Source organism: Neodiprion pinetum, chromosome 3, assembly GCF_021155775.2.
Source record: "Neodiprion pinetum isolate iyNeoPine1 chromosome 3, iyNeoPine1.2, whole genome shotgun sequence".
Classification (NCBI taxonomy): domain Eukaryota; kingdom Metazoa; phylum Arthropoda; class Insecta; order Hymenoptera; family Diprionidae; genus Neodiprion; species Neodiprion pinetum.
In genome coordinates this window covers 31899486-31912705 of record NC_060234.1, presented here as the reverse complement: position 1 = coordinate 31912705, position 13220 = coordinate 31899486, and the positions used below count along the sequence as shown (strand labels likewise).

At 34.4% G+C, this 13220-nt stretch overlaps 2 protein-coding genes across 9 annotated transcripts in view; one reads left to right on the top strand and one right to left on the bottom strand.

Annotated features, from left to right (window-relative positions):
* Nucleotides 1–5910: 5910 nt before the first annotated feature.
* Nucleotides 5911–9388, bottom strand: PpV (Protein phosphatase V). The gene is made up of 7 exons (XM_046617258.2): nucleotides 9247–9388; nucleotides 8992–9087; nucleotides 8694–8901; nucleotides 8288–8367; nucleotides 8075–8180; nucleotides 7570–7731; nucleotides 5911–7231 (listed from the first exon to the last, which is right to left on the bottom strand). Exons 1-7 carry the CDS (start codon nucleotides 9313–9315, stop codon nucleotides 7041–7043), a joined length of 912 nt encoding a protein of 303 aa, XP_046473214.1. The 5' UTR covers nucleotides 9316–9388; the 3' UTR covers nucleotides 5911–7040.
* Nucleotides 8899–13220, top strand: part of shi (dynamin-1 shibire) — a 31863-nt gene continuing 27541 nt past the window's right edge. For 4 of the 8 annotated variants that reach the window (XM_046617252.2, XM_046617250.2, XM_069134810.1 and 1 more), the window contains exons 1-2: nucleotides 9662–10209; nucleotides 12167–12240. In XM_046617252.2, the coding sequence (XP_046473208.1) occupies nucleotides 10046–10209; nucleotides 12167–12240 (238 nt within the window). In that variant the 5' untranslated portion in view covers nucleotides 9662–10045. Of the gene's footprint in view, nucleotides 9100–9660; nucleotides 10210–12166; nucleotides 12241–13220 lie in introns of those variants that run through there. The other 4 variants (XM_069134811.1, XM_046617248.2, XM_069134812.1 and 1 more) reach the window with 3 other exon arrangements.

The following is a 13220-nucleotide window of genomic DNA, read 5'->3' as shown; positions in this document are numbered from 1 at the left end:
GATTTCTTTGGAAGGATATAATTCTACTTCTTTTATGAAATGATCCAATAAGGTATACATGTATACTGAAATACATATTCGTTCATGCATATTAGGGAGTACAGGTATTTCTTACAGGAAAGAAAGCGTTTGATCAGCAAGACTTAGGGCATTATACTACCGAGAGTATTATTATGCCCAACCTTTAATATTTAAGTACGAGTGAGAGTCGATGAGAATGCCTCTCGTTTATGGGTTCAACTTTGTACATATTGTACGAAAATTTAAATTAAATAACTATGTTGAAAGTACTAGTCTGTTTTTGTACTTCCGATTACCTATTATCAAAAAAAAAAAAAATAAGAAAAAGAAAAAAGAAAAAGTAACGATTTCATATTGCAATGACGTGTTGTTATACTTATCGGTAATTCTGTGGAAAATCGCACATGAAAGTATGTCTAGACAGTTGTATGGTGAATTTATTTGTGATACTGCATATAATGTTTCGAGCTTCAGAATGACTTTCAATGAATAAGAATTAAGTCTCTCTTGCTGTATTTAATCCATTCGAAGCAACCAAATTATTCTCTATTCGTTGAAGGGTAGCTTTATAATTCTTAGCAAATTATTAGATAATGATTATTCAAAGGATTTGAAATTCAAATTGTGAGTTATTATTAATTTAGGTATATATATATATATATATACTTTTGTTATATCACACTGATACTTACATGTTTGATTAATGATGTTAGAGCAATAATTTTCTACGTTCATCTATTATTATTAGAATTCAAATCCTGTTTTTGAATCCTAGATCAGTAAGAGAATATTAGGATTATGTGCTATTTTATTTTCAACTCTTCTGATCCTGCTCATGTAAACGAATTTAATTATAAACACATCGTAAGGCAATTCATTACAATTGTCTCAGGAACGAAAGATCATTTAATCGCATTTAGAAATCTGTTAGTGTTAGAAGCTACTTGATCAGTATAACAGCAATCTTATATGTGATTTACTCAGTCCTTTAAACAAATCGCTGAGCTTTTGATACATTTAATTGATTGATATTTTCAACAAGTAACGTCCATCAGAATTACAGAAGATTCTGGTAGACTTATTTATTTTTTTGTTTTTTAATTACGTTCCCTACAATTTTGCGGGATATAATCCATTCATCACAATTAAACATTTTCATTGTGTTCTGGTTTCGTATTTGCTTACATTTACTAGATTAAATTAGTGTTTATATGAGCAGAATAATACCATTTGTAGCTTGAAATCTAATGCTTGCTAACTATAACGGAGAATCTGTATTATATCATATTATATATTTGTTTTCATAAATTTTAAATATAAAATATAAAAAAAAAAAAAAAAAAAAACGTAAGAAAAAATGAAAATTATATTTGAAAATGAATGTAAAAAAATCATAACTTTTGGTTATGACACGCTGTAAAAAATACCCATACTTCAACAAGAGTCGACCTTGACTATTTAAACCAAAGTAGACACGTTCTACTTGTATACGTGAGCAAATGTTAACCCAGAAACGACAGACATGTATGATTGCCATATTGGCAATAATTTTTCAACGAGTGAGTCAAAGTTACCAATTTCTACCTATTTTTAGAAAGCGAACCGTCATTATTATGTTTACCATTAATGATTGGGGCTTTCTTTCTTATTTTACTTCTCCTTTTTTTTTATTGAGATTGGATACTGCGGAGATCGTTGTCAATGCTGGGAACTCGTGTTCTAATAAGGGTGATACGAACACTTGATGTAAAGAACAATAGATTCATATACTTACGATGTCGCTTTGAAAGACTGACTATGGTTTTGTATTACGCAGTTTTAGGTGAAAAACTTATCCGATCTCCTGCCTTCACTTTGCTATTGAAGCCTGGTAAAGAGGTGAATTTTTTGAAAATTCCAGTACCGTTTTAATAATATTTTATTCTTTTATCCGAGTATTTTTTTATTTTTTGTTTTTGCTTTTTTCGATCACTTTATGGGAGAAATTTACGTCTGATTTATACATGTGTGATGTGAGATGTTTACAAAGTAGCAAAAGAAAAATAGATTCGTTTATGATATTATTTTGTATTATAAAATGAAAATGCATCTGGATTATGCTTATACTCTTCAAAATTATTCTGCGAGCACAAGGTTTCTGGAAAAACATTTGTTTGAGAGTGTGTGCTCAATCATTGGTTAAAATATTAGTACGGTAATATAATTGTATTTCGAAACATTGTCTGCAGAGGTGAACGGTAATAAAATTTGGGGGTTTTATCACAATTCACAAGTTCTTCAAGAATCAAATGGTATCGATTAATAATAATTTCCATCTTGTAAAACAATCTCATTATTTCACTATGGTTGACAGAGATCCCACACGTCGTTATGAAATTGGTTTCTGCTAATTTGTAATTGAATAACTGCAGTAAAACTTTACAAACGAGTATCACCCATACATTAGACCATTATAAAAGTTAGAATGATCGAAGATGTTACTAAACGTTTCTGAATGGACTAAATATCACGAAATCGTAGTAGAATTTATTGTAACGCTTATAAACAAATTATCGTTTCAGAAACACACATTCACGTAACGCGATTTGATTTATTTATTTCTTTTTTTAATTATTTTAACGGCGTGAAATTTAATTTTTGTTTTACAAAGCAAAAAGTTAGTTACGAATGATACGCGCATAATATTCTTATTTCGAAAATGCCTTGTAAATATTTAATATCGACTTAAAAATGAATACAGCAGTCTATTTAGTTGTACTATAATTTACATTTTGATCGGAATAGGACGATAATAAATTGTGCATTTGCATTATTATACAGTTCCTGAAATTGGAGATCGTACTGGAAAGTAATTTTACACTTTTCCAGTCTCCCTTTCCCCCATCAGTTTATTTTATTTTATTCTTTTTTTTGTGTCACTTCATAGTGATTAAAGTATAATCCAAAGTTGTACTACTGTTCGCAGAGACAATACCGTATTGTCAATTGTACTGAAAAGCTAGTTCCCAGCAAAGTAGACAACTCCCGAATAGTGGCATGTAACAAGCCTCTCCCAGCCCCCTGTATTTTTATGAATAAATAAGATATTTTAAGAAGTAAATCTGAAGTCTGTTTGGAGATGCCTTTCATAGGGAGTATAAATGTAGATAATATATTATACATACTAAATATAAATATACTATATTATTATATAAATAATAAGGAGTTAATAGAATTATATATATGACGAAAAATAATTATTACAAGTAAATAAACTGATTACTGATTAATAAATCGTGAACGGTGTTTCATACTGTTTATTATCTATATTTCTCAACACGGAAAACGGTGATATGTTAGATCCACGGAAAAGTGAGAAATATAGACTTTTACTATAATATTTCACAAAAGTCAATAACAAATTGTACTGTAATCCCCGAGTCAATACCAACTTTTTTTAATCATAAAATGCAAACTTTCATTATGAAGGAAAAGAAAGTATATCCATGGTCAACATTGTCCACTTCGTGGGAAATCCTTATATCAGCCTTTTGTGAGATATCTCAGTAAAACTAGCATTTTTCTTTTTATCGAATCTTAATACCAATTTTGATACCTCTTCCTCAATATTAATCTTGTCTCCGTACTTAAAGTAAAACACATTCTTGCATAATGTTTATTTGTTTCTGTTACTTTTTATAAAAATAATATCGTCAATACAACTGTTCCTGAACCATTTAATGATTGTGTATCTACTTGGAATATTTATACCAAACGGGATTACCGTCAGAGAATTTATAAGACGGAAAATCATACAAAAATATCAGTGACTGTGAGTGAAAAGGTGGATTCAAACCGGTAACACTTTTGTCTGGTGACTGAAAGTCGTTTGGATATCGCGCCGTCGTAGTTTCTCCAGATCGCCGCGCTCTATCGGTTCATGGCAGCACTGGTACCTGATTTCTCGCTGACGAGTGAGCAGCGCGCGCGCGAATTTGGAGCAGTCGTCAGAACGACGCGCTCCGGAAAACACGTTTACGTCAAAGCCTAAGGCCGATACACATACAACCTCACGCGGTTGACGGAAATAGTTCTTGTCATAGAGATCGAGAGAACGGCAACGGCTCGAGATTCTCCGATCCTTTGACAATGAACATCTGACCGAGAGGACGGCAACAGCTCAAGATCCCCCGGTACGGATACACGAAAATAATGCGAAAACAACGTATAATATATGCGAGATTGAGATGGTGTGTATATGAATATATGACAGCTAAATCATTGTGAGTTCTCAATCAAATTCATAATAGACCTAGAACTCCCTTCCTGGATCATTGAAACCAATACGAAAATCTGGAGTAACTTTGAATTGAAGAAGCTTTGACCTCACAACTTTGTTAACAAAAATCTAGTTATTAGATACTGATTTATGTTATTCATTGAATACAAATCTATTACAATATCTAGATAGGTGATCACAACAACTAGATTCGTGTTGCATCATTTGATAAATTAATGCCGTGATATCGTTTCACATAACGCTAATCGAAGAATACATTTTTTTCAACCTACTTACCGTTCCTTATACCGATTTAAAATATTGTTCTATCTAATACACAATGAGTAATAGAAAAAATGAATTTATGTATGAAATCAGTTTTTACGGATTTTTTATTACAGATGTTTATTACGTTAACATAACAAAGTTCTATACTTTCAAGGTACATGATCGTGATAATGTGGTGTCTCCATGTGAGATATTTGAAGGTCATTTGTAGCGTTCAAGCTCCTGCACAAAATTTGAGCTTCGTTTATTTTTTATCAGTTAAGTTTGGTGAATCAAGTATACTTATGTGTTTTGGTGCAAGTACTTAGACACTTTGACAAAGCTTGAGTGTTTGCAAATAGAGAGATACGGAGGCAAATGTGATAAGTACCTCAGCAGGTGTAGGCGCTAATACTATAAGGTTCCCAAGAGTACGAACCGTATAGATATTCACGTTTTCATATCTACGAAGGATCAGATGCTACCGAAGCGATTATAAAATTTATAACGTGAGTCCCAATGTCTTAATTAGTCCCACATCCATTCAAGCCAATGATTTTATTCAAGTCTTTATTCATTTATATCAAAAGTATTTTTATCATGACCAACAGGGGGAAACGAGAAAAGACACTTGCATACTGTTGTTGTCACTTTAAAACAGACTGTTCAACGATTCTGTGTCAGTTGGCAAGTAATATGAGGCAATATAAATGTCTATCATTTTTACGGATACATGAAATTCAGATATTGATATACCTCTATAATGTGTAGATGCCAAGCTGAGGAATTTCTCACAGTAATTGCATTAAAAATAAAGCACTGTAACGTGGCATTTGAGAACTGACATGATTTTGTAACAAAGAACACGCATTACGTGCACGATATAAATTCTATATGATCTGCTCGGAGCAGATCTACTCCGTCGATTTGATAAAATTTGAAATTGTATATTGGTTTGATTTGGCAGCTAGTGCCATTTTATACTATAATTCTTGCGTTTGTGAGTTCAGTAGGAGTATCGTAAATTAGTGACAAAGAGTGCCAGAATTCAGGTTTGTTACATACAGCAACAGCAACAGCAGCAGCTGGTGAGTTAATACTATCCATGTATTTTCATTATGCATTATTATATTACACAAACGCTTATTAATTTAGAGGCACATTGCTAAGGGTCTCAGTTTAAAAAATTGCTCCCTACGTTAATAAACTTATGATAATCTACCTATCAATTATTTAATACAACAATAATTTGGCATATGAATACATGATATGGAAACTGTACACTCATACTTGTTATTCTTTTCTTTTTATTTGGCAAAGTGGTATCTCTGCTTCAACTGTATCAAGATGGTCACGGAAAGGACTGAACTAGCTGTATACTACGTTCAACTTCGTACAGTTTATGGTTACCATCGTTCCTAAAGTAATGTGTCTTTTTTTTTTTTATGAGTATCAGTTATTGCGTTCCACGGAATTTAAACATTTATAAAACATTTATGTATTGATATCAATAAGCCATCATATAATTTACGAAATGCAAGGAATTGGTTATCGATAAAATATTGCCATGTTTCGTACAAAAATGTTGCAATGCTTTTTTTATCATCAAGTAAAATGGTATGTGCTAAACTTTTACCGGACCATCCGTGATCATACTGTTTTATTTTTATTGTACAATTATTCAAGATAAAGATACAATATTAGCATTAGCAATAATAGTCGGTACGAAGCTCGTTAGAACAGAATCAAGTTATTAATATCTTCGGGAAGACCCTAACGATACGACATTGGCTTATGCATTCTTGAAACCTGAATTCTAGACACAGTAAACTGTAATGTCGAAGAAGCATTCACTGTTCCCAGAGCCCACTTCTTGTCGGAATGTTTGAATAATAATATTTTCTATGTTATTTCCCTTTACATCACTGGACCAATGACATTTCGTGTATTTATAAGTTACTTAAAAGCTCTCAGGCGACCAAACATGTCCAACTTGCTGCTCTGAGGTGCGAATGCTCTACAGAATGTACACAGTAGGCAGCAAAAGCATCTAGACCATAGAATGTCGTTGTTGAATTTTTACAGAAGCTCTTTTAAGTAAACAGATCAGGCTGATGCAATGGCAGAACCTTTTTATATCATTATATTTCTCAGTATAGTTTACCACAGACAACTTTCTAGCGTATAAAATTTTTTTAAAAAACAAGGTCATAAATTCCTTTACATATAATTTTACTTGAACAATAAAGAAGGGCACAATCATTGTGCCGGAAATATATCTTGATACGGAAAAAAAAGAAAACAAAAACTACGAATTTCATGATAAACTGATGTATAAAAAAACCTCCCAAATTATGATATACTACAAGAACATTCGTTCATGCTGTCAAAATACCAGCCCAATTCATTGACAAAGGAGCAGTCATGTATCTCCGTGAGGCCTAGATCCCGACGCCGCTCCTCTGCATCGAGACAGATGGAGCGCCGAGTTAGATCACAAAAAGTAAGGTGTTGTCGTAAGTGGGGGAATCACTCTTTCGGCATCTGGCACTGCCTGGAATAACACCGCATTTCTCTGGTCCACCGTTGTGAACTGTAGAATACTGGCTATGTTGCCACATCGATAACAATAGTTTGGCGCCGACCAAACTGTCACCAACTTATCATTGAACATGTATCTATACCCTACAAAGGTAAATGTTATATTTATTTACAAAATATGAATAATACTTAACGATTTAAAGAATATTTCGATCCTTTAGCATCAAGTTATTGCCGTACGTGCATTTGTGTTTGCTATACCAAGTTGAAATCTATAGTTTTCAACTTTAGTGAATTCTGGCGACTTCATTGGCAATGAGATATTGCATTTGGTAAATAAATTTCAAATGTCTTGATACGAAATTATTGACTAGTTTCTTTCGTCAGTAACAATATGCTTACAATTAGTTGAAGAAGCAAAGAAAAATAATATATTGGATAAACAAAATAATAACCTAACTATTATTACCGCAAGGGCTTACCTTCGTGAACTAACTGATGTGCTCTACATATGAGTTGAAGATCATTTATACCCATAAATTCATGAGTAACTTTACTTCCGAATAGCCATCCGGCTCCTCGTGGGCTTACTGTCCAGGTATCGACATCTTCTGGGTCGGACCACACTAGATCACAGAAAGCACCTGCAAGTAAATAAAGAATGAAAAAATATCAATCGAGTTGGCCACATACGAAGTTGAAACTGACAGTCAAATTTGGCAGGCAATCGAACCAAAACTTTTCTTATATAGAGGAAAGCAGTACACTTTTGTGTTTATAAATTTATTTAAATGTTGGCATTCCATGAGCTTTGACAAGATTTCGGCCACGAACTTCACCCACCAGTTTCAAAAGTGCAAAGCTGAGTAACTTAATGCTTACTGGAAGTTTTCAGGATAGCGTTCCTAATCATTACATAATATTTTTGATGGATATAATATTTACTCAAATTGTTATACGATAGACTTGATTTATAGTTGTTCATACCTTTATGTGGGATTTCTTGATTTCTTTCAATTGTCCTAATTTGATCTAGAGTCCTAATAGCTGGTGACAAACCACCATGAACACAGAGCACTTGTTCGTCAATTAACTAGAAGAAAAAATTTCGTTGAAATAAATTATTACGTATCTAGTATTTTCAGTTTTTACTACTTTTGTACTGAAAATCATGGTGCATTAATGTATAAATATACTCACAGCAGCTACTGTAAGAAGATCGAATACTCTGCAGCAGTACTTCCACGCATTTGCATTTCCATACTTATTGTGACACTCATCTGTGAAGGAAAGAGAATTCTGGAGTCAAATTCCAAAAAAGTTTGGGGGCAGGCAACCTGAATAACTTATAAAGCTGACATTTAACTCCCATGCTCGTCAAACTAAATTTTGCATGTAAACATTACGTGATTTCCTTCCAGTAGCGAAAGAAGCGTAAGGCTTGAAAGAAAAGCAAATCAAACAGATACTAAAACGAAAATCAACCGCATGCTCGCAGCGTGAAAACTTGCTAATTATACTTTGGGCTTCAGATCCATCCTAACGTATAGCCAAAGCTCTGAGATTACTGGATCCTACAATGGTAAATAGAAGAGCACATGGTTACCGTAAAATCCATAAACTTGTGTGATTTGGCGCGATTCATGATTTCCTCGTAATAGCGTTATCCTGTCTGACCATTTGGCCTTTAGTGTTAGCAGACGGGTAAATGTTTCTAAGCTGTAATATCCTCTATCGACAAAATCTCCCATAAATATGTAATTTGTATCAGGTACTGGGCCTCCGCTCCGAAACAACTCCTCCAGGTCGTAGAACTGACATGAAAGACGCACAAATATTATGGGATATGCATCAACAAGTACTGCCCTAAAGTTTTGAGGTTATATTGGGTCGCAGTAGCTCACCTGTCCGTGAATATCACCGCATACGGTTACTGGAGTCGATACTGGCTGGATATTGGATTCTTCGAGGAGCAAATCGCAAACCATGTCACACAATTTCTGTATAAACAGGTAAAAGTACAAGTTAAATTATTCAAAGATAATACTTCGGGAAATGTAACCTAAAATATTTTCATGAAAATTGGTATTTCGAAAATACGGCGAGAGATTATACGAGCAGTAAATATTTATTTATCGTCAATGAAATGCGCTCATTACCTTGAGGTCATTTTCTGGTAGGTATTTGCACTCTTTTGCAATATCAATCCATTTATCGATGTCTGACATTTTGGATTCGTAATGTCGCGGAAATAGCGGGTCTGCCCTGTCACCTATCTGTGGAACAGGGTACTTGTGACTGGCTTATCGCTATATATTCCGGAAGAAAGAGCGCGCTGCTTAAAAAATATCATATTTATTAATTAAAAATTTCACCGACTCCAGGTAATTTTGTGGATAACTGTTTGATTGAAAAACTGTATAAAACGTGTCTTTTAACGCTGGTAAATACCCCTGTCAACGAAACGCTATTCACTACGTCGTTATCTGTATAGATTTTCTTTCCGTTTCTAAAACTGGGTCAGAAACTCGGCGGCACTGCGCAAGCTTCGATTATCGATTATAACGTTAACGTCCAGAATCTTGATGCTGGATCTCATTTGCGTGATCGCGGCGTAGGGCACTCGCAGTGTTGCTGTTCTGTCCGTTTTCTTACGGAACTTTGCTGAAACGCGCGTTTCTCGCTCGCAGAATCGGGCTCCGGGTATTAAAAATGCGGTGAAAACACTCGGGTTCGGGGTTCGAATCGGCTCAAGGAATATCGTGGGCCCAGCCATTTTGCTCTATCGAGAGAGAGACGAGCAGTGTGAGAGACAGTTCTGACCGCTCTACTGCTACCCTGTCGGACGGAGGTGGTGGTCGCGGCTCCGTGCTGATACGCTATTATTCTGTTTTCCAGTGTCGTTGAATAGCTGTTGTTGCTCGAGGAAGTGCCGACGATAACTTAAAATTAACCAAAATGTCAGGCAATACGGGAATGGAACAGTTGATACCAATTGTAAATAAGCTTCAAGATGCGTTCACTCAGCTCGGAGTGCACATGCAACTCGACCTGCCACAGATCGCTGTTGTGGGCGGACAAAGTGCTGGCAAGAGTTCCGTTCTGGAAAATTTTGTCGGCAGGTAAGTTCGATCCTTCCATCCATCAACGCCCCGAAATTATCGACGAATCCATGCTAATTTTTTTTATCGTTATTCTTAACCTATTTGCTCCGATACAACGCAAGGCGTGGCAAATTACCAAGCCGACCTTAAACGTCCCGTCAATATAATAATACCGTCGATGCTGGGAATTAACGATACGTCAACGCGTTTGACAGTTGGAAAATTTCAAACGTACGGGTCGCCAGGGTCAATAACGAAATTCCCCGGCCGCCCACTCGCCTCGAGTGACACCCTGTATCAAGTTCCTTCGCGAATATTTAGTCCAGACTCTAATTCTCTATTCTAAAGTCTCAATCGTCCCGATGATCTAACAATTGATAATATGAGTCAGCCTGTTTTCACGCTATCTTTCACCCGTTATTCCAAATGAAAGTTGGCTTGAGAAACACGCGACTTTTGTACGGTAACAAAAGAAAAAGAGCTAGATGTAAAAATGGCAAACAATTGAACAAATAAACGACATGCGACACCGATGAAGAAAGATCCAACCTCAAGACCACTTTCAAATTGTATATTGATTGGAAAAAAATTAGACTCAACAGTGCTGACATGTGCAGAAAAATAAATCTACAAAAAGAAAAAAATTTTCTTGGGTCTCTTTTCCGAATTTTATCTGCCCAAATTTGGTTACAATTTTTACGATTTTCCACGATATATTATCCATGCCATAAGATTTCTTGAAATTTTTTGCTAGTCAATTGTCTTTCTGATTAAAGATTTGTCGATGTAGCATAAATTCAATAAAAATTGGATCATTCTCAAACAAAGGTGTCTTCGTAAGTGGAGTCATGAATCAATGATAACTTCGAAGTAGTTTCTACTTTGCTTGATTGTGTATTTCAAACTATACAGTTGTTTTTTGTAATGTAGAATTACTTTATTGAATATCGATTTTCTAATCAGTCTTTCGTTAACGATTCATACATAAACGCTTATTGAAACAAATTGTGCTTTGTGAAGAATAATTATTTCCACAGTAAATAAATAAGACTGATACGAGCCCAGATAAAGAATCACCCTATATTGGCATTTGCAATTTTCCTAACAGATCAATACAGCGTCATATTTCAATATTTTCCAAAATTTAAGATTGCCAAATGCTTCTTTCACCCAAATTTCTGTAGAAATTTTGTTATTGGTGAAGAATTATCACTCTACTTTAGAGTAATTGTATAAAGAAGCTGTAACACAAGTATTTCCCGTTACGAAGTGCTTTTTGAAAATATTTGAGCCTCGTGTTATTGTTCATCTCTGCATACAAAATTAAAACACAATTGCAGCTACCGTGAACTTTGCTAAATGCAATTTTCATTCATTTAGCAAAGAATGTCACAGCAGTTAGCCCAATGATTCATACTGCGTGAGTAAACAAGAGGATTCACTTGTCTCTTCTAAGCACACGCACATGTTACAGTCAACTCGAATTGTTTTTGCCACCACAAAGAATCCTTTGTCAAGATATAATTCATCAAACCAGAACTCTGAACTAAGTTTTAATCTAACCATAAAAAAAGAATTTTATTTTACCTAAAGACCTGGGGGCTTATTCTCCAACCTTGCAGCTACGTAATCGCAGAATTCATCCCGACAAAATAATTGCAGCTAAAATAACTAAAAAAATAGGGAATCGTGCCTATCTGTTACCTGTGTGTTCAAATCTGTCATGACAATACATAAACAACGTCGAAATTTCAAAATACGAATAACGTTATTGTACAGCTATAAATGTCCACAAGAATCAAACTACCCATTAGCTCTTTCCGATCGAACCGCAAATATTTCTGTGGGTATGCGTCACTTCAAAGATAGAGAATAAGCCTGCGGAGCGTTTTTTAAGAATAAAATTCTGCAATAAAATTACCTTTAATGTATTGATCTTAGCAATCATATGTTAACGTATATGTTTTTTTCACAGAGATTTCTTGCCAAGAGGATCAGGCATTGTAACAAGAAGACCACTTATTCTCCAGCTGATCAATAGCTCTACTGGTAAGTTCAATTTTTTACTTAACATCTGGTTATAAATCATCAACATTTGTTGGTTCATTATCTCGTTTTCTTCCAAAAACCGAATACTATTCATACTAGGAAACTTGTAAATGCAGAACGATGCATTGTATTTTGATTCGATTGCTCTACTTTTTTTTCATGTAATTACGAATAGTTCACATTTTTGAGAAATATTGTTCTTTTCATCAAGGATCCATGAGCAATTCGTGCTGCAGTATTCTTGTCTTGATTGTAGAGAAAAAAAATTGTTACCAAAAAGTGATGAGCATAGCTACATGAGGGAAGTGTAGGCCCAGTATTGATTCTCATCCCCTTTCCTCCCACTCTCCTCTTTTACTCAGCTCCGGCTGATATGCATGGCCAAACCAACAGCTAGTCATTAGAATATAGTATCAGTTTGAACTTTGATTTAATAAATGATAGCTTTCGAGTCATCGATATTGAAAATTAAATTATACAGCATTGCAAAATTCTCTTTATTATGTCCAATTATGACATTCCTGAGCTACTGTTGTCTTTGTTTATGTAACATGAGCTATTAACACTGCATACAAGGCTTGTGTTTATATCACAATTCTGCCTTCAGCCATCTACTTACTTCTGCCTAAGACGCTTACTTGGATTGCACAATGGCTTGTTAGATTTTCCATTATTCTATACCATTATAATTGCCAGAAAAAATCTACATAATTAATCTATGCATATATATATATTAAAAATTAACAACTTGCACAAATCTGTAAAACAGTGGGAATGAAGATAAAAATATAATTTAACTAAATATTTGATTTGTTTGATTGTTGAATGTTTTCGGCTAATATTTGATATTGTTTAGCATCCGAGATCGTAGATAGAATGACACAGAATTATTTCACACTGTGGAACAGAGCTATAATTCGATTAGACGATTATTAGATGTCACTTGCGAAAAGGGAACTCAATTTAATTTTTTTTACATT